Source organism: Anthonomus grandis, chromosome 7 (genome assembly GCF_022605725.1).
Source record: "Anthonomus grandis grandis chromosome 7, icAntGran1.3, whole genome shotgun sequence".
NCBI classification, from domain to species: Eukaryota; Metazoa; Arthropoda; class Insecta; order Coleoptera; family Curculionidae; genus Anthonomus; species Anthonomus grandis.
The window spans coordinates 3,390,934-3,414,932 of record NC_065552.1 but is presented as its reverse complement, the minus strand read 5'-3'; the positions used below and the strand labels follow the sequence as shown (position 1 = coordinate 3,414,932).

General features: G+C 34.5%; 2 protein-coding genes across 2 annotated transcripts; one reads left to right on the top strand and one right to left on the bottom strand.

Annotated features, from left to right (window-relative positions):
- On the top strand, positions 1–14,235 carry LOC126738346 (uncharacterized). Its single transcript, XM_050443618.1, has 9 exons — positions 1–451; positions 3,111–3,231; positions 9,372–9,436; positions 9,486–9,696; positions 9,749–9,897; positions 9,953–10,087; positions 10,148–10,307; positions 13,868–13,981; positions 14,087–14,235. Exons 1-9 carry the CDS (start codon positions 252–254, stop codon positions 14,198–14,200), a joined length of 1,269 nt encoding a protein of 422 aa, XP_050299575.1. The 5' UTR covers positions 1–251; the 3' UTR covers positions 14,201–14,235.
- LOC126738345 (zinc finger protein 26-like) lies at positions 14,222–23,999 on the bottom strand. The gene is made up of 8 exons (XM_050443617.1): positions 23,784–23,999; positions 19,170–19,398; positions 18,789–19,113; positions 18,556–18,725; positions 18,461–18,506; positions 18,207–18,409; positions 15,133–15,292; positions 14,222–14,535 (listed from the first exon to the last, which is right to left on the bottom strand). The coding sequence occupies exons 1-8, from the start codon at positions 23,892–23,894 to the stop codon at positions 14,343–14,345; spliced, it is 1,437 nt and encodes a 478-aa protein (XP_050299574.1). The 5' UTR covers positions 23,895–23,999; the 3' UTR covers positions 14,222–14,342.

Below are 23,999 nucleotides of genomic sequence, written 5' to 3'. Positions count from 1 at the left end.
TTTAATATTATTGATTTCCTTTTAGAGATAAGTTAATAATTGATAAACGGTATTGCATAATTGGTAAAGTATGAAACTATGTGGCCTTGGTTTAATGATAATTGATAAATGGCACTTCTATATATTTGTGTTCTATGGCTACGTGGCTTTTATTTAAATAGTTGATCAACGGTACTTCTTCTTATAAAGTACGTGGCTTTGGTTCAAAGCAGAAGTCTGAAGAAGGCATTCCTGCAAAGTTGATTTGCACCATGTCCGTTGCAGAATTAACAAAAATAGTGTCTCCAGCCTTTACCGAAACAGTTTTATTAGATATAATTGGTCGCAAGCACCCTTTAAAGGATTTGCAAATATTAGAAATCGAAATCGATAATGCTGGTACTAAAAAGGGGGATTCGTATTTAAGTACTATCTCTCGGTTTAAAATCACTGCTAGTGGGGTTAACGATGGGTAAGTTGATCTGTATATTATAAATTATAGATTAATTGTTAAAGTGCAACCCACACCCATTTTTTACTTAACTGTACCTATTTATTAATGATGGTGGAGGGGAACATTTTTTGAAGTGAATACCTAATACTAAATCATGCATCACACCCATTATACAGGGTGTTACAGAATACCGATGCTGATCCTTAATGGTATTAATCCTTGGGTGATTTTAAGAAGAAAAGTTCAAGTTAAATTATGTCCTAGAAAGAAAGAAAGAAAGAAAGAAAATGTGCTATATTACGTAAGACAACAAAATCTTGTGTACAAGCATCCTAAAAACTAAAAAATTCCAAATTCACTTTAAATTTCAAATTTCAAACAAACATAACATCTAAAACACTTTACCATAAAATTTAAACACATTACCAAACTTAATCATAACAAAACAGATTGAGAAAAAAAAAAGCATCTTTTTGATAAATTTCATTAAAAAATAAGTAAAGCTGTCAATAAAACAGAATTTAGAAGAAGTAAATTAAATTATTTAACAGGAAACAAAACTAAAAACACTAAAATGATGTCAGAGCACAGGTTAAAAGGTATCATTAAAAAAATCGTCAAGGCTATAATATGCCCTGGATAATAAAAGTGATTTTAATTCCTTTTTGAATCTCTTAACTTCTAAAATTTGTCTGATACATAGAGGAACATGGTTGTAAATTTTTTTGCTAAGGTATATAAGTGAGTTCTTGGTGAGGGAGGATGTAGGGATTGGTAAGGGAAAATCATTAACCTGGCGAGTCATATGACCAGTGTTAGAGTGAGGTTTAGGACATTTATGAATAAGAGTAGCTGTTTCTAAGATAAAAAGAGTTAGGATTTTTTGAGATATAAAGAGAGGTTTACAAGAATCTCTTATCCCAGCGGAACATAGGTATCTAACTGCCTTTTTTTGAATCACAAAAATTATGTTTAATAATCCCTTGTTGCTGAAACCCCAAAAAGGCAAGCCATAACGAAGGTGGTACTCAATAAGAGAAAAATACACTGAATGTGCAACTACCCCTCCCAGCTCATGCCCCGCCATTCTTACTGCAAAGCATCCAGAGGATAATTTTGATGCAAGATTTAGGATATGATCTTCGAAGCGAAGGCGACCATCAATGGGAATACCAAGGAACTTACAGCTTTCTTTGTTTTGCAAGGGGGAGTTTTCACTAAACATAAGGCCCTGAACGTCACACTTAAATCCCATAATAAAGGTTTTGCCCACATTAAATACAAGCCTGTTTGCAGCACACCACTCCGATAAAATCTTAAGATCCTTAAAAACCTGGGCTCTAACATTATCAGAATTTCTATGATTCCATAAAATGGTGGTATCATCAGCAAACTGAACCACTTTGCCCTGCAGTTTTAATGAACCCAAATCATTTACATAGAGCAAAAATAACAGTGGTCCTAACACTGAACCCTAAGGTACTCCAGTTTTAAGGGATCTGGAATCCGATAAACATCCAGATACTGTAACTCTTTGGGTACGATTAGACAGATAGGATTCCAGCCATTGCAATGCCACACCTCTAAAGCCATAATTATTGAGCTTAGACAGCAGTATTCCATGATCTACACAATCAAATGCCTTGGATAAATCGCAAAACACTGCCGCCGCGGACTCTCCAGAATTTAAGGACACATAGACACTCTCCAAAAAGCCGAAAACAGCGTCATGAGTCCCTTTTCCCGTTTGAAATCTAAACTGATTTGCAGATAAAATGCAATTATGTTGCAAAAAAGATAAAATTCTGATTTTTGCAAGTTTTTCAACTATCTTGGAGAGGGTAGATAATATAGAAATTGGACGGAAATTACAAGGCTCACTCACATCTCCACCCTTATAAAGAGGGATAACCACTGCCTCCTTCAAACATGCTGGAAAGATGCCATTATGAAAGGAATTGTTAAATTAACCTAAACCACTGAACTTTTGAGTTACAGGGTATTGAAATTTTAAGAAAATGATTTTTTTCTTCATCATAACTTTATTAACTTCCTAAATATGATTATGAAATTTAGCACATACCCTCTAAGTATCAACAGTAATTTTTTGATGTAGAAGATTTTTTTTAAAGTTTAACCAGTAGAGTCCGTACAGGAAGAAAGACTAAATATTAAAAAAAAAATATTTTGTATGCCACTAAATGCTTTTCCATAAAAAAATTATATTTTTATAATCTCCATTCATTTTAGGGCAAATTTGATTTCTTGACTTTTTTTTGTCCAACAAGTGTTTACAACAGAAAGAAAATTAAAACATTTTTATGCATGGTCATTTTACCGGTAAAAAAAATATTTATAAACATATGTAAAACCATAAACATAATGTACATTATTTTACCATTATAGTATAACAACCCTATTTCTAGAAGTCTTGTGATACTTTAGTATTGAATAGTTTTGAAATAGTTTTGAAAAAATTTCATGCAGGGTCTCCTAAATTTGGTTCTAAGGGTGACAACTTTTAATACCCTGTTGCTCAAAAGTTAAGGAGTTTATTAGGACATACTTTTATCGGAACTTTTCTTCTTAAAATTACCTTAGGTTTAACACCCTTATTAAGGATCAGTATCTTATTCTGTAACACCCTGTATGCACCTAATTTATGTTTTTATTCTAGTGGGAAAACTGAAAAAGTGATGATACCAGTTATTGTCAAATTTTTCCCCAAAAATGTCCCAAGGCAAAAAACATTTCGATCAGCGGAATTTTTCAAAACGGAGATACAGTTTTACTCGTTGGTAAGAAAGTTTAAACAGTAATATAAAGTCTGTTTATTAGAAATACAAAAAAAACTTAAAACTATATATACTTTAAGAAGCTTAAATTAACCTCATATAAAAACTTAACAGGCTATAAAAATTGAAATGGTTCAAAAACAACCAAAATCCCAAGCTCACAACTCCCCAGTATGCTACAGAAAAAATTAAATTAATGAACTCATAATAATTAGGGTAATGTCGTTTTTCAATTTAGCTATAATGCCATTAAACAGGTCAATATCATTATTGGTGTTTAGAATATTAAGCCATGAGCAAACTCTATATTAAAGCTGCATTTCTTGCGGTAGTAAGTAAGTCTATTTTCTAAAAAAAACAAAAAAGACACAAAGTCACAGGGTACATTTGTTTTGCTCTAGCTAGAGCATCATCAGGCTTCTAAAGGCCTTCACACTACATAAATAAACAATAATTTTTAGGTTATCATAAGAATAATAAATAAACAATAATTTTTACGTTATGACCTAAAAATTATTGTTTATTTATGTAGTGTGAAGGTTATATATGGCTTTTAAAGGCCTGTTGTTGCTCTACCTAAAGCGAAACACATGTAGCTTGTCATTATATGTCGTGAGACTGCAACTTTGTGTTTTTTTCTTTCTTTTCATCAATTTTGTATGTGGGTCTCTTTGAGAAGAATGGATGAGATTTTTGTATCTCTTTTCTAAATTAATTAAAAGTATTACTCCATTAAAAGATGAGGTACATCAATTGAAAGGCCTTTAAATGTTCTAAGGGTACATCAATTTTATAATTGCAGAGTTTAAATAAAAAAAGCTGAGAACATATAAAAAATTAAATATTTGTAAAAGCAATTTGCACAGATATTTCAAAACCTACACATATTCGAGTCTGTTTATATGTACATTATAGTTGGAGAACCACACTATTGCTGCATATTTGAATTGTCGAAACAGTGGGCTGTTAAGGCAGTGGTGCATATAGGTTTCCTGTTGGACCCCGGGGGTTACCAGAGCCCAACGGCCTTGGGGAAACCGATAAGGCTCTCTGGTCTGAAGGACTTAAAGTCACTCGGTACACTGAAAGTGTTACCCAAGTATTTGAACCTGGCGCGCGTGAGTACTGGGCAATCCCCGACTACATGGTCAACGGTTTCATCCTCCTCACAGCACCATCGGCATTCCGGTTTGTTCGCAATACCGATAGTATGGAGATGGCTTCTTAAGTGCCAGTGACCGGTTAAAAGATCTGTCACTAGCCGAATTTCGCGTCTTTTTAGGCGTAGTAGATTTTTGGTGAGACAGGCAGAGAGCCCACCTATGTGCGCTTTGGCCTGTCTCATACCAGGGGACTCAGTCCATCTTCGGTGGGTCCACTTGTCCAGCAGACCCTTCATTGACGCGGCCGCAACGCCTTTGGCGATACCAACTATGGGTTCCGGCCCCATCGGCACATTCGCGGCTCCCAGTCTGGCAAGAGTCCGCTTCCTCATTACCTGCATGGCCAGGTATCCAGACGAGCTGGACCCTGCAGCCAACCCGTACCAGTTTTTTCAGGACTTTTATGTACTCTAGTACAAGCTTGGAACTTACCTTTGCGGCCGTGACAGCCTTAATGGCAGCTCTGTTGTCCGAGCATATTGATACGACTGTATTGCGGTGTCCGCAGCTTAGGATTTTCTGTCCGCATTTTAATACAGCGAATACTTCGGCCTGGAAGACAGCGGCGTGCTCCCCCAGCGAGTATGCTCTACTGGTATCTGGGATCCCACCAGAAAGCCCTGATCCAGCTCTGTTATTCATTCTGGAGCCATCTGTGTTCCAGATGGCCCCCCCTATTTAGCAATGCAGGTCTGTTGGAATGCTGCTACTCCTCTCTACCTGCAATGTGCGTCACGAATCCGTCGCAGTCCACAGTCACTGGAGCCTTGCAGTCACTGCCCATCAGAAGGAGAAGACATTCCTATATGGCCAGTGACGAAATTTTTGCGTGACCGGTCACGCCAGCACATAGTTCGCCGAGGACGTATAGTCTGTACGCAGTCCTCATTGCCTCGAATTGCAATTGCTGCATATTTTTATTTATTCATGTCAAAAAGTTCAAACTCTTACCCAAGTCAAAAATACAGAAAAAAAAGCATTGCAATAATAATAAAATCCATGCAGCTTTAACAGAAATACAATATGCACATAAAAAACACAATACTCCTAAAAAGCCACAGTGGAGTGAAAAAGTTCCTAAAATGAGTAAAACAGGTTGTTAATTAAGAAATCTTTAACTTTACTTTTGAATATACAAAGTGGCAGAACCCTTACAGAGACTGGCAGAGCATTAAAAAATTTTGCTCCGTAGTGCGAAACCCCAGTTCTTGATTTGGAGAGTCGGTGGTAAGGTGGAATTAAGGACTCATTATTTCTGGTAAAGTGCATAGTCAGTCACATTTTCCCTAACATATAATAGACACACTAAAATAAATGCACATGGTAGAGTGAGAATTTTCAATTTCCTGAAGTGGGATTTACAACACTCTCTGTAGCTCAAACGAGCAATAACCCTCACACATCTTTTGCAATATCTTAGACATATGCATTGAGTGCCCCTAGCTGATAAGACAATATGTCATTATAGAATGAAAATAGCTGAAATAAGCAATGCTGAGTGCGCCCATTGAGACAGAGCTCGATAAATTACGGATAAGGTATATGCATCTCGATCATTTGGGTGACAACTCTTTAATGTGACTCAGCCAGGTTAAACCACCATCAAGAGTGACACCAAGGAAATTTAGTGTTAGATTCAAGAGATGCGAAAAAGAACCAAGATCTACATCATCATATCTACAAGATCTATAGTAATTAAAAATAGTCATAAAGTAAATTAAACTTGTATATAAGCCAATACGACTATCCAACGATTTAAATTTTTTTGTCGACCTGATTATGACCCATCAGTTTTCCAGGAACAACTTCATCAATATGAAGTTGTTAAATGTGAGTTTGTTGTCAATTATGGCCCAAAGATCCATTAGAGTCGACATGTTTTTTTTAAATTCTGAGTCATTTATTTATATTTAATCGAAAAACTAATACAATATCCCAATTATTACATTAAATATAGACAAAACATTCAATAATAATAAACATTTTCACTAAAGTTACGTTCAAAAAGGAAGAACAAAACCAAGACATATTTTATTACATTAGACACAGAAAACGTCCAGCAATACTAAAACTGCTTTAGTCGTGCATTTGACACACTGGATCATTTAATTTTATTGGCAAAGCTCCAATATTTTGGGCTACATACTTCTGCTCTTAAACTGCTAAAAAATTATCTTTTAAATAGACGTCAAAGGGTAAGAATTAATTCTATTCTATCTGAATATTTGCAGTTGGATCAGGGTGTCCCGCAGGGAAGTATTCTTGGCCCCTTACTCTTTTTGTTATAGAACAGTACGCCGATGACACACAGATCTATCGTTGATTTAACTTTATGGAGGCCATAGAAGCTGTGAATGCTATTAATTTGGATCTTTTAGCCATATCTGACTTGTGTAAGAGTCACAGACTCGTATTGAATGCTGCAAAGTCCAAACTCCTTGTCTTTGGCAAGCCCCTTCCAGATACCGTGAAGATCAGCATAGATGGATCTCCTTTACCTCCTTCTAATAACCAGAAGAATTTGGGGATTGTCCTTGACACGGTTCTCAGGTTTGAGGGGCATGTGTCGAATTTGTTGAGGGCATGTTTTTATAAATTAAAAATACTCTATATGAACAAACAGTTTTTGACAGCTGATATTAAACTACATCTTTGTGATACATTAATTTTGTCAATTGTTAGTTATGCTCAAGTTCTGTTTTGGCCTGCCTTGTATCAACGTGAAAAGAATAGCCTTCAGAAAATTCAAAACGCGTGCCTCAAGTTTAGTTTTGGTATGAGTAAATGCGACCATGTCACTCCCCTGTTGGTCAGATCAGGGTGGCTTTCTTTCGATGAACGCTTTGTACTGCAAATGGCTACACTAGTCCATAAAGTTGTGCTTTTCGGACAACCAGCTTATTTATCTCATAAATTAATTTCAAACTCCAAAATTCACGGCAGAACCACACGAAACGCGCATAATTTTGTTATTCCAGGGCATAAAACTGCAAAATTCCAGGGCTCATTTAGTTACAATGCTCCAAAAATCTATAATGCACTACCACCTGAAGTTAAGTCTCTTCTCTCTGTTGTTCTCTCTTCTCTCTGTTTAAACAACCTTTAAACAAAAAACTAAAAATAATATTTTTCAAAACCGACATAGGTAATCATCTCTGGTCCTTCATTGAAGTACCTACTATGATTTATTGCGCATAGCAGATTGTATTATATTTATTATTTTACATTTTTATTCTGCTATTATGTTCTATAAAATTTTGCATTTGTGCTTATTAATATGGTTAGATAGAGTAGCTTTAAGCTAGATCTCGCCATTACTTATTTAGTAGTTAAGAAAACATGTATTTTTATGCTGAATAAAGAAGACATTTATTATTATTATTATTATTATTATTATTATTATTAAAAACATGTAAACATCAGGGGTTGTCAACAAATGGTTCTTTACAGCCACTTTAAAGGGATTAACATTTTGATTTTCCGCTTTAATTTGTGTAAATTTATTTGCTTAATCCATTAAAAACCAAAGAAGTTTAAGCACATTTTTGGGTAACTTGTGGTATATAAAAGTCAATTCTATTATGTGTATTATAATTGTGAATATTGGCATTGTATGAGAATTTGGCCAACAAGTACAGTGGTGCTTGGCCAATCTTATTTTTGTTAATAAAAGTGAGCATATTAAGTAATAGATGCTCTTTAAGCCTTTTGGTCCAAGAACTCAGGTAAGATGAACATCTAGATAAATAATATATTTTAATTACTTCTAGTGCATAAGCTTCGAAGCTCAAATTAAAGTACATACTCTTTTTATATTATATTTACTCATCTTTATCTTTAGGTCTATTGGTCACTGTCTTCGAATTGCCTTGCTATAATTATGTGCTTAGTTTTTGCACCTCCCAATATTTAATCATTTTATTACCTACCCTATAATTGTATTTTAATTAATAATAATAATAAAATTAACAAGAGATTGACAAATATTACAAATGAAAAAGAAAAAAAAGGGCTAAGGCTACTCAAAATTAACCCTAATAAATAATAAATAAATCATCATGTTACCCCTTGAACCCACCATACTAGTGAGTTAAAAAATAGGAGCTCAACTGTTCTCTAAACAAACACAACCTAAATCTTGACTTAAACTTAGTTACATTAAGAAGTAGTAAATCATCGTTTGGCTAGGAATTACATGTTTTAATCGCATTATAAGTAAAAGACTTCTTGTATGTTCTTTTATTATGAAGAAGAATAATATATTTCTGGTATTTATATCATGGATGCTCAAATTGGTTTTAAATGTATTTTTTAGACATTTAGATATGAATTTTGAATTAGTAATTAAACTATGCATAAAAACTTTCAAATGTTGAGTTCTATGATTTGAAATATTTGACCAGTTCAAATAATTAATTCTATGTGATCTGATTTTCTTAAATTAAAAATTAGACGAATACATGTATTCTGCACCTTTCGAATACGATATCGTTCCGCTTGACGAAGACAATGGTTATAAATAAAATCAGCATTGTTGAAGTGGGAAAGTACAAGAGTTTTGCCATCAACTTGGTACTTAAAAGGTTTCTGTTGGAATATAGTTGTTTAAGGAATATATATGACCTTTGTAGAAGTTCCTTTCATGGCAAACAAGATTGGCATACACTTGCACATTATTATATCCAGAGGTATATTATTTATTGGACATCAATGTTCCTTTGCAGTAGTATACAATCAATCCTCATTAGTTTCGATGATGCAAAGTATTTTTACAAAAAAAAATACTCAAACATTAATATTGTAAAAATTTAATAGAAAGAAATGCCCTAACACTCAGAATTCCGCTTAACCTTCAAGAACTCTTCTGTATTAAGGTAAAAAGAAAATATCCCAAGATGCATTCATACATTGGTAGAACTTTGATAGTTTTGTTTCTTTTATCTACCTTACAATACCCAATTAATATTTTTAATGTTACAGGTATGGCCGGAGATGCAAAAAACTAAATTAGAAAAACATCAAGACGAACCAGACATAGTCCCACTGTAAGTCTTTAAAAAAAATCAATACATCCTATGAAACAATCCATTTTAGGTATTTGGCAGGTTATGTGGACGGCCAAAACGACTTTATAGCGCTAGAAGACCTCAGCTACGATCACTTCAAATCGTCAGGGCGTAATGACGACATTACAAGGGAGAAACTGTCGGTATTCTTAAAAACTCTTGCCCACTTCCACGCTTTAGGTATAGCAACGAAATTAAGAAATCCGGACTTTGAAAATATCGCCTCGTCGGCCCTAGAAGTATCCTGGCATTTTAAAGCGACTTAAAATGCATTAAATTCGACGATTTTAGGAGACTTACTTTGCCGAAAGATTACGTAGCTGGTACGAGAATTTTATGTATCAAAGTATGAGGCCTAAATATATACAAGCGGCCAAAGCACTTTTGCCCAGCAAATATGAGAAGAAGATTTCCGATTTGTTTTCTAAAGATTTATTTGGGTAAGTGCCCGTGATATGTGACATGCGGGTAATTTGAGTTCTCTTTTTAACCCAGTGAAGCCATAAAATGTTGCATTGCTCGCAATAAATTAACTTCGGTCACTGAAGGGGATTCTTGGCTGCCAAACTTCATGTTTAAAGAAGAGAATGGACAACTGAGAGCTATGCTTATAGATTTTCAACTGGCAAGGTATTAATTAATTAATTAATCAGTAATTAATTTTCAAGTTTATTTTATTTAAACTTGTAGATATGGACCGATAACGAACGACTTACTGCACTTTTTAATATCAGGAGGACCAGAGCAGTTGCTTGAAAATCATTGGGATGAATTGATAGCGGAGTATCATCAATATTTAAGTGAAAAGATTGAACAGCTCACTGGAAAAAAGGATTATATTACTTTGGAGGTATTTTAATTTTTTAGAATTTTAGAGCAGTAAGATCTTATTGTGTGCAGAAGGAATTAATTTTATTCAATTGATTGGAAAACTTATTAATTATTCCAAAATGGTAAAGAGATTCACCAGTTTCCATGTGAAATGAATAACATCGTCACAGGAGTTTTTGAATTATTTAGATTTTTGAAAAGCCTTTGACAGAATTAAGATTTCTTTCAATATATTGAAAAACTCCTCAACGGTTTTATTTACAAGAAAACTATGAGAATATTTTTGATAATGTAACTCAACAGCTTTCATGAGACCAAAATCAATAAAATCCTTACATAAGTTCCTTAATTACTCTACAATGGTTGTATTTACACGGAAACTTGTAAGAATCTTTTTAATAAAGAAATTCATCAGCTTTCATGTGAAACTGAAATCAATAAAATCCTTACACCACTTTTCAAATTATGTAGACTTTTAAAAGACCTAAAATTATTATATTTACCACGAAAATAGGAACAAACTCAGAGGTCTTCCAAGATCCTTGTATTTTGATGTGAAATGTTTATAAACAATATAACAGTCTATATCAGTGCAACGTTTTTAAACCTTGCACCAAGATGTAACTCTTCAGAAATTTATTAAAAAGAGTTTATTAATATTTCCAGTAAAATACTTCCTATACTTTAAGTTGCACAATGAATTCTTTATTTATTTATAAACTTCACAGACTCACATAATTATGTTCATTTACAGAGTGGGAGGATTTTACAAAGTAACTTAATGCAAGTATATACAACGTATAAAAAAAAAATTATTTCAAGACTACTGAATCCTATATTAAAAATATCACATTATTCCCTAGTTCATTATACAACTTACACATGTTAATAATAGGAGAACTTAAATAATAGTTCGTATGTGCACCATCCACATACAATACTACAAAATTTTTTGTTTGATAAGCTGGAACATAAAAATGTAACAAAGCTGGCAAATTTGGATCATAATTTTATACAAAAATAATAAAGATGCATTCTAACGTCTTTAAGTGGTATGTTTTCATGATATCAAATTTGGGAATGAATAGTTGATGTGTGCCAGTTTAGGATATGGACCTTTTTTGGTAAAGCAACTAATCAACTTTCATATAACAATAAAAGCGTTACATGAATCATCAAAATATTTAAATTTATGTGAAGTCTTTGAGAATATCAAGATTCTTCAATCCATTGACAAACTCGTCAATTATTTCAAAACGGTTGCTTTTACACGGAAACCTATAAGGATCTTTTCGATAAGGCAACTCATTAGCTTTTAAATGACACCAAATCCAATAAAATCGTTTTTAAAAATATTAAAAGTTTTCTAAAGCCCTTGAATTCTTCATTTTATTACCCTATATTTTATTACCCCATTCTGTGTCTCTTCAGTGCGCAGTAACAGGTGCGCAATGCAGCTCTTTCCTTTTCTATCTGAAAGGTTTTTCTCCCGTTTTAGAGCTCTGTCTGTTAGATATTTAAAAACATCAACATCCAAAACAAATCTGAGGATGTGTATTAAGTTTGATTATTGGTAATTTGCAAAAGTATTCGATCATTTTATTGAAATACACTTTTATTGACGAAATAAAGACACACGAAGATCATGCATAATTTGAATACCTACTGCAAACTTGTTTGGTCTACTTATAAGTTTAATAAGTCTAATTTTATTTTATAATGATAAATGCCATATTTCTTATGTTTATCATATTTTTGTGTACCTTAATAAAGTTTTGTGCGTAAAATTCAATAAAAAGTAATAGAATTATATAAATTCAATGCCCATGACATATTTAGAATTTTGTTAATATTGTACACTTGACTTAATTAACAGGAGTTTTCTTACATTTTGAAAATAATTCTGTCACCACTTTTGAAATTATGCTTTGTCCTGCAAAAAAAGGTGCAATATTTTATATAAGAATGTAATCGATTTTTATAACAGGGACGTACATAATATATAAATTATAACCGGATTTTGTTCTCATTGCGTTAGTACAGGCCGAACACGGTCATCCTATTTTATAGAAACTGTCCTTTTTATTGGTTTACTGACTTGAATCTTCTCTTGAATCTCTTCATAAAGGTGGTAGCTTGGACCGACCCTCGGTCGTCCGTCGGGACGTGACCCACCGAACTTCCGTCCCATATCAATTTTGTCATTGCCATTTTCAGATTCTTGGAAAGTGTGTATCTATCTGTGAACTCCAAGGAGGCTGCAGCAGCGGTGTTCTGTGATTTGTCCAAGGCCTTCGATTGTGTGGATCATGGAATACTGCTGTCAAAGCTTGATTTTTACGGATTTAGGGAAGTGGCTTTGGAGTGGTTGAAGTCGTACCTGTCTGGCCGCACCCAGAGGATGGTTGCATCTGGATTTTCGTCAGGGATAGCACACCTTAAATGTGGTGTACCTCAAGGGTCAGTGTTAGGTCCTATTTTATTTTTATTATACGTTAATGACTTAAGCTCTCTATCACTGCATGGATTAGTGGTTCAGTTTGACGATGATACTACAATTCTGTGGCATAACAAAGATCAAAAAGTAGTCAGATCTCTCATAGTAGAGGACCTTCACAAAATTAAAGAGTGGTGCATCTGCAATCAGCTTATATTCAATGTTGATAAGACTTTTGTTCTGAGCTTTAAGTGTAATGTAGAGGGTTTTTTGTTTGATGAGCAGAGCCCACTACATGGTAGGGATTATTGTCGATTTCTCGGCCCTTTTCATTGATGAGAGTTTAAGGTTTGACAACCACGTTTTGGGCCTCGCTGCTAAACTTTCTTCTGGTTGTTTTGCAGTCAGGGTTGCCAGGCATGAGTTGGGGGGGTTGTCAGTTTAGTTCGCCTTAATAGACTCTCATATCCGTTATGGGTTGCCATTTTGGGGTTTGTGCTCCAAGGGACTCCTTAACATAATTCTTACTATTCAGAAAAAAGCATTAAGGTATCTGTGTGGTGTTGGTGTGAGAGTCTCTTGTAAACCTCTTTTTGTAGCTGAAAGAATTTTAATAGTTTTCTCACTCTTTATATTGGAAACTGCAACACTCATACATAAGTCCGCAAGTCCACCATTCTGCACCAGTCATAATACTCGTCAAGTGGGCAACTTATCTCTTCCAAACCCCCGCCTCCTCACTTACGAGAAACTCTCTTATATTTATTAGTCGTAAAATATTTATGTTCCTTTTTCTATTAGGACTGTTACAGACCTTAAAAAGTTTATTTACAAAAAAAAAAGTTTATACATTTTAATATTTAAAATTAATTATATATCTGTTGATCAAATTTTTTTGTTATTATTCTTGTTGTGGTTGTATTACTCTTATTCTGGTTTTTTCTTTGATTATATAAAATATGCTTCTATATAATATAAAATATGTACAATCAAAATCGATTATGTATTCTGTTTTTGTCCTGTATAACCAAATAAATACTATTATTATAAATTCTAGGATTAGGAAGCTTCTAGCACAAGTTTGTAAACTTAGCAAATAAAGTATGTTTTGACTTTGAATAATAATAAAAGCAATATTTAAGGAAATCCATGACCAAATTAGGAAATATCCGTATGTTGGAGTCGTTATGGCCCTGGAGAGCACTCTCATGTCTCTTTTGAAGGACAATGAAGTGGCTGATTTGGACTTTTTGGAGGTAACTACCTATTAAACTTTACAGAGAGAAAGAACTCCATTTTTTATCTTAGATCAAATAAACGTGAATCTGCTGGTAAAACCTGGTAATAATTCCTCTTTTTAGGGTAACGACGCGTATCCCCTAGAAGTAGTTTGGAAGTTACCAGACTTCGACCAACCGAGGATCCAAAGACTGGCCTTCCTGGTCAAACTGTTCGTCGAAAAAGGCCTTATATGAACAAATAAAAACAAGAAAACATTAAGAAAGAAAAACGAGTTTTAATTTTACAACTACCAACAAATCCTACGTAAAAAAATAATGTACATTAACAATTTATATATAAATCGGTTTATTTAAGGACACGACGTGCACATGCAATTCAGTCGTGAACCGATCTTATGTGAGTCTTTAGAGCCCAGTCGTCTTTGAACTTTTTGCCGCAGGTGACGCACTCGGCCGTTTGGTCCTCTTTAATGTTGTGTTTGGACTTCAGGTGCGCCCTGAGCGACACGTTTTGCCTAAAACCGGTGCCGCACATGGAGCAGATGTACGGCGCTTCGTTTGTGTGTTGCCTAAAAGTAAAAGGAATCGTTAAATTCCAGTGGCAGCGTGCAAGTAAGTAAATGGTAGAGGAGAAGGTCCGAATATGGGCCACTCTATTATTGGCAACAACGCGCACCGATACGATGATTTACATAGCGTAGATTAAGTGTACTAATTGCAATGTAGGTTTGCATCCCAAATTTTGTTTTATTACATTTAATATTTAGTAAGATTTGTTTCATTAATGTTTATTATTTTCTTAAATAAATAACGTATTTTTTTATACATATATCCTATGTTATTAAAAATCCCCTAATATTCCCACTGATCTTTATAAAGGACGATCCAAATCTCTAAAACCGCCAAATTAAAAAAATATATATTAAATTAAAAATTACTTTTTAGATCATAAATAAAGCATTTTCAGTAAAAAAATATAACATTTAAAAAAAAAAATAGTTTCGGGAGTATCTGGGTTAAACAAATAATGCCTAATATGCAAACACATTTATAACAATTATTTCTTTATGGTTTTCACTTTTAAATGCTTTTCGTATAGTCTTTACTGGTTTTACTTTTAGAAGTACAAAAATACAAAAAATCCTAAAAAGTAAAATCTCACTTACCTCTCGTGTGTCTTTAAAGCGAACTTACTGGAAAACCCTTTGCTACAAAACGCGCACACGTGGTTCCTCTGTTTCAGATGTCTCATCTTGATATGATTGGATAACTGATAGTGCGTGAAAAACTGTTTGCCGCACGTGTCGCACGTAAAACTTCTTTCGCCTACGAAAAGATGAAAAAATGAACGGTCCTTTCTTTTTATTAATAACATTTTTCTTTATACAGTAAAAGCTCTTTATTCGCGAGGTATAAGTTCCGTAAGAAACCGTGAATATGGAATGGTAATTTATATTGGATTATAGGGGATACATTTCTAGGTGACAAAATAACAAACAAGTACACAAATATACATACATATATAAAAAATGAATTTAATTGAAGTTTTTGACCATATTGATAAATTATCACCTTCAGGCTTAGGCAATGGCTTAAAGAATTTTGTAATTTTTTCTTGCTTGAATGGCATAGTATGTCATTTTGTCCGTTATAATTTAACACGCTAAAAATTATCATTATATTTATTCGCTTACAGGTAACAGTGCTAGTATGCCGCGCGACTATAAAAGAAAAACCAATCGGCAATCTTGGAGTTATAAACCTGTCCATGAAATTGTTATAAACCTGTCCATGAAAAATGCAATCGAGGCTGTTCAGCAAAATAAAATGGGTTGGCTTTTAGCCTCCAAGACGTTTGGTGTTCCTCAGGCGACCCTTAGACGACATGCATTAGGAAAGAACAAATCATTAAATGCCACTGATAAAGGATTAAGCAGATTCAAACCTACTTTTCCCCCTGAGATTGAAAGGCAGCTAGTTAATCATTTAAAATTACTAGAAACACGACTTTTTGGTTTAACTCGTAAAGACGATCAAAACTTAGCTTTCCAGTTGGCCGAAAAAAATAAATTTGCCCATATTTTCAATGTAGAAAAACAAAGAGCTGGACAAGAATGGCTAACTGGATTTTTAAATAGGAATAAAGATATTTCAGTACGCAAACCAGAACCGACTTCAGCGGCTAGGGCCTAGGCGTTTAATAAACCGCAGGTTGAGAAATTCTTATTTAGGGCATATCTAGAACTGTTGGATACACACAACTTTTCACCGGATAGAATTTATAATATGGATGAATCGGGTCTGTCCACGGTTCAGAGACCACAGAAAATTTTAGCAACAGCTGGTCAGAAGCAAGTCGGATGCTTAACAAGTGCTGAGCGTGGATCTCATGTTAGTGTTGTTTGTTGCATGAATGCAACAGGCTCTTATATTCCACCATGTTTAATATTCCCGAGGAAACATTTTAAAAATGAGCTTTTGGATGGAGCTCCAACTGACACTCTTGGAATTGCACAGGAATCGGGCTGGATGACCACAGATTTATTTTTCAAATGGCTCAAACACTTTCAAACCTATGCAAAGGCTAATCTTAGTGAAAAGGTTCTTCTCATCCTCGATGGTCATGCTCGTCACAAAGGATTAGAATCACTGACATATGCTAAAGACAATGGTATAGTCATATTATGTCTGCCACCACATTGCACCTATCGGATGCAACAAAAACCCGTAAGAAAGCGTATTTGTAACAGTAGGAATAGAAAGAAAAGAAAATCCCCATGCAAGTTTTCGTAGAACATCATGTGGTTTCAGCATGATGAAGTGCCGGCTCACTTTGCTGTACAAGTACGTGAGAATTTGGCTCAGCGGTTTGGGCACCGTTGGATTGCCAGAGATGGAGTAGTTTCTTGGCCTCCTAGGTCACCCGATTTAACGTCGCTAGATTTTTTCCTGTGGGAACATGTAAAGTCTTTGGTCTATGAAACTCTAGTAGAAACTTAATTGGATGAATTATAGCAGCATTTGAAATCATTCAAAACGAGTATCAAATGTTTAATCAAGTCCGCCGAAATCATGTGCCAAATCGATGTATTTAGGCTGGAGAAGACATTTTGAACAATTACTGTGATGATATCATGTAGAAAAGGCAAAAATCAAATACATTAAATCCTATTTAGGCAATTCATCATATTTATAAATTTTAACGCGTTTTAAAGCCGCAGTGACACTTTGCCGAACATGGGTTACATACATAAATGTTTTCTACTGTTGCACCGAATAACCCCTAGAAGTTTGATCCCATAGTTTTGAAACACCCTGTATGATTGTTAGTTCTCGTGAAATGCGTATGTATGTCTTCGAAAGTTCCATAGTTATTAATATTGGTTTTAACATGCAAGAGACAATGAAATATATATATATATATAGGCTAGGAACAGTAAATATGTTAAGCCTAGAGAAATGAGCACAGTACAGTCTACAGTCTGCCCTATAATTTAGATTTAAAAGAATTCTGTATGATATTCTTGAATGAACACATGCAAAATAGGCTTACAAAGCAGCCTTAGTAGATACACTATGTACTAAGTTTCAAAGAGTAAAGACACCAGACTTTGTGGACATAAGTAATGAACATGTGCATCCCAGATAAGTTTCGAATCAATTTTACTGCCCAGAAAAGTAACTGATGCATTTGTAAAATCCTGCAAATTCAGTTTACGAGTAGTTACAAACAGTTTTTGATTTTTATTAGAATGCATGCTTAATTGATCTGCATAAAACCAATCAGCAACCCTCAACTGTGACTCCTCCAGGCTCATCTGTAGAACAGCAAGTGCACCAGCCTTCTTCGCCAATGTCATATCAACAAATTCATTTAGCATTCTTAAACCTTCGCTAAGATTTTTTAAAATAAATGTCATGTTTTCAGTGCTTGTTAAAGCCTCTTCTTCTATAGGCTGTGAATTTAACATTTCCTCCAAGTCGGTTTCAGTCAAATCTTCATCTTCCGACTCAAGCAACGTGTGAATGTCACTCAATTCTATCTGTTCGAATCCATCTCGTCCTATTTCATTCGCAACTTCAGCTATGTTTGCTGTCAAAGTTTGAATATGCACAGATTCTTCGTCATTTTCTGCAGACAGAGCACCGACGTACTGATTCGATCCGCAAATATAGAAATCGTGTTGCATTTTTTTAATCCGCGAATAGTGAAAACGCGAATAAATAGCTTTTACTGTACCTGTATGCTCCTTTTTGATATGCATCTTATAAGGATACAGTTTGGTGAATATTTTTGGGCAAAGGTCACACTTGAGCCTCTTTTGTGAATGGGTATAGTACACGTGGCCGCGTAAGCTGTCACGATTTTTCACCGTTATCCCACATATGTGACACACCACCGGTTTAATCTCGTGATTTTCTATATGCTTCGCTATATTTGAACTGAAAATTATTACTCTTTAAATAATTGCATCTTACTAGTGTTACACTTACCTAGTGATGTTTGCTCCACATATATGACATGGTTTCCTTTCATGAGCTAAAAAATGAGTGTTTAAACAGTGACTATGGATATTTACAAGTAGTACTTTTAATATGAGCACGTAGAGCTTTTCCATCGCTGCAAGCCTTATTACAATCGGGACATTTGAGAGATGTACTATCTATGTAATACTTTGAAATGTCCCTGTTGGTTCTTTTTCTCTTCGCAGTGTACTTGTGGATTGTACCTAGATGGATATCATATAAAGACTTATACCTAAAAAATAAACCATGCACTGATATTTTTTTTAAATACAATTATACCATAAACTATTCTTACTGAAACATCATTGGACATATTCCACAATTATAAATATGATCAGATTTCTCGGGATGGCTGTTTTTAATATGTTCTCGATAAGCAGCAATATTCGGATAAGAAATAAAACAGGTTTCGCACTGTTGTTCTTCATTGTAATGGGTCTTTGTATGGGTATATATTGCAGACATGTCTTCACATTTCAATCCACAAATAGGGCACTCAAGCATCTCACTGCTAGGTATCGGATTTAAAATCGGATCTAAGGCGGAAGCTTCCTCTTCTGTTTGTATTACAATCATTTCGTCATAATCTATATCATCATCCGATAAAGCACTCGGGTCATCTACAATATGTTTTACTTAAGATAATCTTACATCATTTATTTAAATTTTAAATTACCATATTCATTTTCAATGATTTCCTCTTTTATGTCAGGCGCTTCCGGTTTACTTTGGTCAGGTTTAGTCTGGTTTCTGTATAGGTTTATTTTATCGATAACGCTCGTAATGCCTTCCAATTGGAATTTTTGCTCTGCATCATAGAACCTTTGCTGAATTGAATATGCTAATTTTAAGTCAACCCAGCATTTTACACATGCATAAGTTGTATTTGGGTGTTCTTCAGTTATCTACGGTTATAGGTTCATAAGTTTAATAGGTATTTCATTAACAAAAATAAAAATGACCTGTCTATTGTAAATAATGACATTGATACAGTTATCTCAATAGTAATAATAATAATAATAATAATAATACTTCTTTATTTGCTCATATACATCCAACAGCTTAGCATCGTCAAAAAGTATAGACTGTCAAACGCCAATAATACAATGCATAAAGGGAGACATTAATGTATCAAAGTTTTACCTACATAACATAGCAAACAAAGAACTTACATTTTGTTCACAATCAAAAGGCATCTTAAAACAAAATACAATTTTGGTTCGCATCAGAAATGCTCACTAAGAAATGTTTCATATAATTTGTTATACAGTTGAAAGTATCATATTCGATAAATTTTGATAGACTAGGATAAAGACTATTATTGTAGAATTCGTCCAATTAATATGGACAGATCTCCAAAATCAGGTTTTTAGTTACTTGCTTAAATCTATTTAAATGTAGTTGTTTTGTGGTTTCGGGTATTGCATTCAAAAGTTTTATGGCATTAGTCATATAGCCCTTACGGGTCAGATTAAGCCGGTGTTGTGGACCTAAGAGATTTCCCCCATGTCTGGTGTCAAATAGGTGCCTTTTTTTTTAATTAAATTTACGGGAATCCCCATTTTACAAAATAAATGTACAAAATAGATTATTACACAATAGATAACTTAACCTAGTGAGTTGATACAATGTAAATAAGTATATATATATCTAAGAACCGAGTTGACACACCATTACAGCCATCGTCTGCTCAGGCTATTCTTAAAAACGGACAGTGAACTACTACATAAATGTCAAAAATTAATGTTATGAGCGTTTAAGACACTCAGAGATCTATCGATAGGAGAATGACGGCCATATTCAGTTCTGTGCATAGGAACATGATAAAGGTCCAAACTGCGTAGAATTCTATTCGGAACATTGAGACCCACTTTAGAAAGAAGGTCAAGAGCATTAATCATGCCATTAACCAGCTTAAAGACAAAACAAAGATCAGCGTTCACACGCCTTTTGGCCAATGTATTGTATCCAGGTTAAGTCTTACTCTCATGTCCTCACGATGGTACTCGTCAAAGCTAATGCCCATTCTAAATGCAGCACACCATAAAAATCCGTCTTGCACTCTCTCAATCTTAACTATTGAATTCTGATATAGAGGAGACCATACTACTGAAGAAAATTCAAGATTAGATCTAACCAGTGAGACATAAAGGAGTCTATAGGCTTGCAGAGAAAGATGTGAACTATACCTGTTTACAGCACCACACACTCTTAGTCCCTTTAAAGTTATTTTAGAGATGTGATGAACAAATCTCAGATGCTCATCGAACCACACGCCCAAATCCTTGACTACATTCACATACTGCAAGGACTTACCAAGGATACTATATGTAGAATTGAATCTCTTCGAATCTCTATGAAATGATATGTAGCGACACTTGGAAATATTGAGCCTCAATCCATCACTCCAAACATTCATCACTGACCACTCACACAAAGCATCAAGGTCTTCCTGAAGTTTTTCTATATCATTAACCTGCTTAATCTGCATGTAGAGCTTCACATACTTACAGAACTATGATCACATTAACAATATCATTCACAAATAGATTGAAGAGCAGACGGGCACAGTGAGATCCCTGAAGAACCCCTGAGACTACATTAGTAGGTGCAGAAGTACAGCCATGCACTTTCACACTCTGAGTTCTTCCTATCAGAAAACTCTTTAGCCATTTTAAGAGGGAGTCATGAAAACCAGCACTTTCCAACTTGGCCAGCAAGAGACCAAAGTTCACCCTGTCGAAGGCCTTGGAGAAGTCGGTATGGACCGCATCAGTCTGAACCCCCCTTTCCATAGCCCCCAACAGATCACACTCGTATTGAACAAACTGCTGGTTGTGGATTTCCCAAAAGAGAATCATGACTGTTTTTCACTAATGATTCCTTTGCATTGCCATGTTAGCTGACCACAAACCAAACTATCAAACAATTTGGCCAATGAGTTTTGAATACATACTCCACGATAATTGGCAATATCCCCCCTATTGCCAGCCTTAAATATTGGCATGATGAAACTGTGCTTCCAAGCTTTTGGGAAGGTAGAGTCCTGTAAAGACATATTAAAGATCATATGGAGAGGCCTACTAGTTGTATAAATACAGTTCTTCAAAAAGACATTAGGTATATTACCCGGCCCACAGATAAACTTGTTAGGTAATTTCTGGATCTTAGAAAAGAAGCGTCCAACAATAATATTCTGGGAACCAAATTCAAGAGAATCAGGAATGGGATAAGTAGAGTTGTCGTAAACTGTAGCAAAAAACTTTGCAAACAAATCAGTAATTGCTTCCCTAGATTCTGCCATTTCCTGGCCCAAAAACATCGGATTTGGAAATGCAATGCTCTTTCTTTTGTCATTGACAAACCTCCAAAATCCACCTCTCTACTTTACCAATATATTAACTGAAGCAACGATTGTGTTCTACTTTACATCGAGATTTAAGGGTCGAAAAACGAGCATAAGAGTCAGGTGAGGGAGTAGACATATATTTCCTGTGTGCAGCCTTCTTTTTACAAATTAAGTCTTTAAGTAAAGGACTAAACCATTTAGGAAAAGATGAAGACCTTAGTCTCTTTTTAGGAACATACAAATCAAGGCAGTCCTGTAAAATATCATTTAACTTACCCGCAGCACCATCAACATTCAACCCATCAAAATTCATACTTCAATTAATTTATTTACTGTGCTAAATCTAAAAGAGTGTGTTCTAGCAAACATTGGTGGACGTATAGGCCAGGCATTCTCATGATTTTTACATTTTTTGAATAAAGGTCTACAACTATCTGTTGGTTTTTTGTTTTCTAGAATTCTGAGTGCCGATTTTTGCAACTTAAATGCTCTCTGCCAGTCATCCGAGTTACCCCAAAATAACAGTCCATATGACAACTTTGATTGAAAAAGTCCTATATACTCCGTTCTACATACTACTGGAGGCGCCAATTGAACAATTCTGCGCAAGAGAAAAAGAACCGACGAGAGTTTTATTGCCGGATCTATTATATGGCTCCTCCATGATAATTTATTATCTAGATAAACACCCAGAAATTTGGTCGCGTCTATTCTCCGATGTATTTCCCTTAAAGAGAAACTAACCACCTCTGTTTTATTTAGATTCAAACAAACAGTTTTTAGAATAGTCCAGGCCAGTTCTAATACAAATAGTCTCTCTTTGCAGTGGAAATATGTGTATAGCAAGAATAATCCCTTGTCAGTATAGCATATATAAGAGGTGAAAATTACCGTGATATGGTGTAAGTAAGGTCTGCAAAGAGAATTGTACTCAAGTCAAACCTGAACCAAGAAACTTAGCTTCATTTGAACAATTAGTGAGAACAGGATGATCAGTTATTGAGTTGTGTCTTAGAGTAACCTAAATTGGAACACTAAACCAGGTCATTCACTAGAAATCTGGAGGTCCAACTAATTGATATTTGAAGGGTGCTAACTTTGATAGTAGTCATGTTATTAGTAAACAAAATGGTGCTAACGGAGTCTCTCTGTGAAAAAAACCAGTTCATTAATGTAGCTGAAAAATAGTATGGGTCTCAAGACATATCCCTGTGGAACTCTTTACTTAGAATTTATCAATAGTCATTATATACAAAGGATTTAACATTAGATATATTTTGATTGATAACAACATACAGAATTCCATTTGCCAACTAAAACTCGAGTAGCCTCTGAGTGAAAAATGTAGGCTTGTAGTTTTTACCGAACAATGCTATGCAGCACACAATTGAATGCCTTTGTGAAATCGGGAAATATATTGTCTGCATCCATAACCCTATTCCAATTAGTACTATGGCAAAGAGACCCAAACTTTGCAAAATTACTATTATATAGTATAAAGTCTGCCACATTTGTTTTCTGTTTGATTTTGGACTTTAAATACTGACAAATAAAATGAGACAGCTTCATGCTCAGATAGTCCTGCATTTATACAGTGACGGATAATATTACCACTGCCCAAATTTGAACAAACATATTTGTTGAAATAATTTAGAAAGAAGGTATCTGAGATGAACTTTTGAGGCCTATTAGAGTAAATCCCAATGCTAACACCTGGAGTTCAATCACACATAAAATATACAGCTAAAATGAATTTTATGTAGGTGGCATAATTGATCTGGTTTAGGGTAATAACAATGAACCTTATTTTATTTCATGCTTGTTTGACTACTGAACGCAAAAGTTGTTTATCTACATACTGTTAATGATTACGGGGATAAGAAAATGAAAAATCAAAAATAAACACCAACTTTAAGGTTAATATTCATTAAAACAACTTACCAGTAGCCCAGTAAGGGAAAGCACCATTTCCTTCCCATTATCCTTCAACAAGGAATAATAGACCACCGAGGTGGTAAGACACAGTCGACAAAACTCTTTCGGTTCGTCCATGAGTTTCCTGAAAATAAAAAAGAGACTTTTTGGAAAATTCAAAAAGCTTTAAAAGTTTCCCAAGAAATTCGCCTCATAACCACAACAAAACGCTACGTCAAATAT

What these genes read in the sequence shown, in the direction of transcription:
- LOC126738346 (XM_050443618.1), top strand. Translation starts at nt 252, where the DNA reads ATGTCCGTTGCAGAATTAACAAAAATAGTGTCTCCAGCCTTTACCGAA. An exon ending in AGATACAGTTTTACTCGTTG is followed by an intron (nt 3,232 to 9,371) that starts GTAAGAAAGTTT and finishes TTAATGTTACAG; the next exon opens with GTATGGCCGGAGATGCAAAA. An exon ending in GAACCAGACATAGTCCCACT is followed by an intron (nt 9,437 to 9,485) that starts GTAAGTCTTTAA and finishes AATCCATTTTAG; the next exon opens with GTATTTGGCAGGTTATGTGG.
- LOC126738345 (XM_050443617.1), bottom strand. Translation starts at nt 23,894, where the DNA reads ATGGACGAACCGAAAGAGTTTTGTCGACTGTGTCTTACCACCTCGGTG. An exon ending in TCTACGTGCTCATATTAAAA is followed by an intron (nt 18,507 to 18,555) that starts GTACTACTTGTA and finishes CTCATTTTTTAG; the next exon opens with CTCATGAAAGGAAACCATGT. An exon ending in GCTTTAAAGACACACGAGAG is followed by an intron (nt 14,536 to 15,132) that starts GTAAGTGAGATT and finishes TTTTACTTTTAG; the next exon opens with GCAACACACAAACGAAGCGC.